Source organism: Corylus avellana, chromosome ca4 (genome assembly GCF_901000735.1).
Source record: "Corylus avellana chromosome ca4, CavTom2PMs-1.0".
Taxonomy (NCBI): Eukaryota; Viridiplantae; Streptophyta; class Magnoliopsida; order Fagales; family Betulaceae; genus Corylus; species Corylus avellana.
In genome coordinates, this window is record NC_081544.1 from 16,751,338 (window position 1) to 16,753,857 (window position 2,520).

Here is a 2,520-nt window from a genome sequence, read left to right on the forward strand (position 1 = left end):
TATTTGACCACTCGCATAAAAGGAAAAAAGTCTGACCCATTTGAGCCCCAAAACCATGAGAGTTGTTCAATTATAGGCCTCAATGGTTTATTGGCTCACGAAATGGCAGAGAGGAGAGAGAGAGAAAGGGAGAGAGAGAGAGAGGAGACAGAGTGTGTTGTGAAAATAGTAGATTATTATAAAGAAGAAGAAGCCAGAGGGACAGAGAGAGGACTTTAAAGAGAGAGAGAGAAGACGAGGAGACAAGAGCGTATCTTGGAAAATCCTAAAAATTCGATTTAGTTTTTTTCTCTTTGTTACTTTAAAAAGCATAGGACAAACTAAATAAACCTCCATCAAATAAATCTAACTATTAAAAAAAAAAAATACAACTCTTTTCCCATTGTTCATTCATTGTACCACACCACACCCTCTCCTCCTCTCCTCTCTCTCTCTCTCTCTCTCTCTCCTCTGCTTAGCTACTAGCTCCACAGGTAAAACATTATTATTGTTTCTTTCAACAACCCACCCTCTCTTTCTCTCGGTCTGTCTCTCTCTCGGTCTGTCTCTCTGAGAAACAGAGAAAGTTTCTCACATTCTCTCTCTCTGTTTCTGGGCTGTGTGCGATTCGCTGTTTGTTGTGTGCGATTGTGTCTGTGTTTTTTGGGGTCAATCTGCGGCATTTGATTGATTATTCTAAGGAAGAAAAGCAGTGAACGTGCTCTTCTTTGTCCGGACGCCAAAACTAAAAAACTTCACGCTTTTTGGTTGGAGTTTGGAGAGAACACATTATTAAGTTAAGCGAGTTTACACTCTGTATTTCTCTATTCACATTTCTTTTTTAATCATTCAAAGCCTCAAGACAGACAGGAACAGACCCCTTTGACAGAGAGACTCAGAGAGCCTGGTCTTTGGAATTCGAGCTTTTTTTTTTTTTTTTTTCCTCCATCTTTTGAGAGCCATGCTTGTCTCTCAGAACTGAGTACTCCCTTTTTAAAATTCTGGGTCTCTCTGACCTCCTCCTCTCTTTGTAGATTCTAGCCTACAAATGGCTCTCCAATGAGAGAGAAGGAGAGAGAATTTTGTGCAATTGTTCGATATTTGCTTTGTTTTGGACCTTTGGTTGTGGGTGTACTTATGCTCTTTTGGGAGGTTTAAATCCCGCAAAACAATGCTATAATGCTAAATTTACTTGGAGTTCTTGGCGGGTACCCCTTTTCTTTTCATGCCAGAAAAAGGTGCCTCTGAAAAGATTGACAGTAATTTATCAAAAGTTGGCTTATAGATGTGTATGCATTACTTGGGGACTTTTTTAGCTTAGACATGAAGTGGGTAGTAGTAGAGAAACAGGAAGAAGAAGAAAAAGAAGAAAAAGCAAACCAGCAAGAAGAGTCGGAAAGAGTTTAGTGCTGATGGGTCTGAAGATGCAGCAGAGCCACCACCACTCAGTGGCGGTGAGATTGAATGAGCAAATGGGTACCAAAAGAGGGTACACATTTATTCAGGCCAACAGGGATTGGCTCCCCAAATTTCTGCTGCTTTGGATCATTGTTATGGCATTCTTGAGCATGATGATCTACAATGGTATGGATGATGATAATAAAGTAAGGAGGAAGGAGATTCTGGGAAGCATGTGTGATCAGAGAGCTAGGATGTTGCAAGATCAGTTTAGTGTTAGCGTTAATCATGTGCACGCCCTCGCCATCCTCGTTTCCACCTTCCACTACTACAAGAACCCTTCAGCAATTGATCAGGTTTGTGCTTCTTTTCCTTGCACTTCGATCTAAAATTTTTAGGCTTTGTTTGGTTGCCAGGATATCGAGGAAGAGGAAAGGAAATATTTTGGAAGTTTTGACATTTAGCCAAATATAAGTACAAGATGTAGTTGAGCTGATTTTGCTTACTCTTGAGGAAACCAATATATGGGAAATGAACGCTATTTTATTCACTCTGATTGCTACTGAATGGAGTTGATTTTGCATTTTTAATTTCGATAAAATGCAGGAGACTTTTGCCGAGTACACAGCTATGACCGCTTTTGAGCGGCCATTACTGAGTGGGGTAGCCTATGCACAGAGAGTGGTAAAGTCAGAGAGAGAAAGTTTCGAGAGGCAACATGGTTGGATAATAAAGACTATGGAGAGGGAGCCTTCACCGGTGCGAGATGAGTACGCACCGGTGATATTCACTCAGGACAGCCTCTCTTATCTTGAATCACTTGACATGATGTCAGGAGAGGTAAACTATATAATTTTGAATTCACTTTGCTTCTCTTGCTTGCATTTGATGATTTCGAGTAACATACAAATTGGTTCATGTGGCCTGCAATTTTGTTTCTGCGTGATGTAGGAAGATAGAGAAAACATTTTGAGGGCGAGGGCTACTGGGAAAGCTGTTTTGACAAGTCCCTTCAGGCTGCTGGGCTCTCATCATCTTGGTGTTGTGCTGACATTCCCCGTTTACAAATCCAAGCTCTCTTTAAGCCCAGCAGTGCAAGAGCGCATTGAAGCAACTGCAGGGTAAGTCCTCAGAGTTTGCCCT

The 2,520-nt window shown here is 41.3% G+C and overlaps 1 protein-coding gene across 1 annotated transcript; it reads left to right on the top strand.

Annotated features, from left to right (window-relative positions):
- The first annotated feature begins 398 nt into the window (after positions 1 to 398).
- Positions 399 to 2,502, top strand: LOC132178132 (histidine kinase 4-like). The gene is made up of 3 exons (XM_059590585.1): positions 399 to 1,733; positions 1,984 to 2,217; positions 2,329 to 2,502. The coding sequence occupies exons 1-3, from the start codon at positions 1,392 to 1,394 to the stop codon at positions 2,500 to 2,502; spliced, it is 750 nt and encodes a 249-aa protein (XP_059446568.1). The 5' UTR covers positions 399 to 1,391.
- Positions 2,503 to 2,520: the final 18 nt, after the last annotated feature.

Excerpts from the sequence above, each read along its gene's own strand:
- LOC132178132 (XM_059590585.1), top strand. The coding sequence starts at position 1,392 with ATGGGTCTGAAGATGCAGCAGAGCCACCACCACTCAGTGGCGGTGAGA. Across the intron at positions 1,734-1,983 it reads ACCCTTCAGCAATTGATCAG|GAGACTTTTGCCGAGTACAC; the intron begins GTTTGTGCTTCT and ends GATAAAATGCAG. Across the intron at positions 2,218-2,328 it reads TTGACATGATGTCAGGAGAG|GAAGATAGAGAAAACATTTT; the intron begins GTAAACTATATA and ends TGCGTGATGTAG.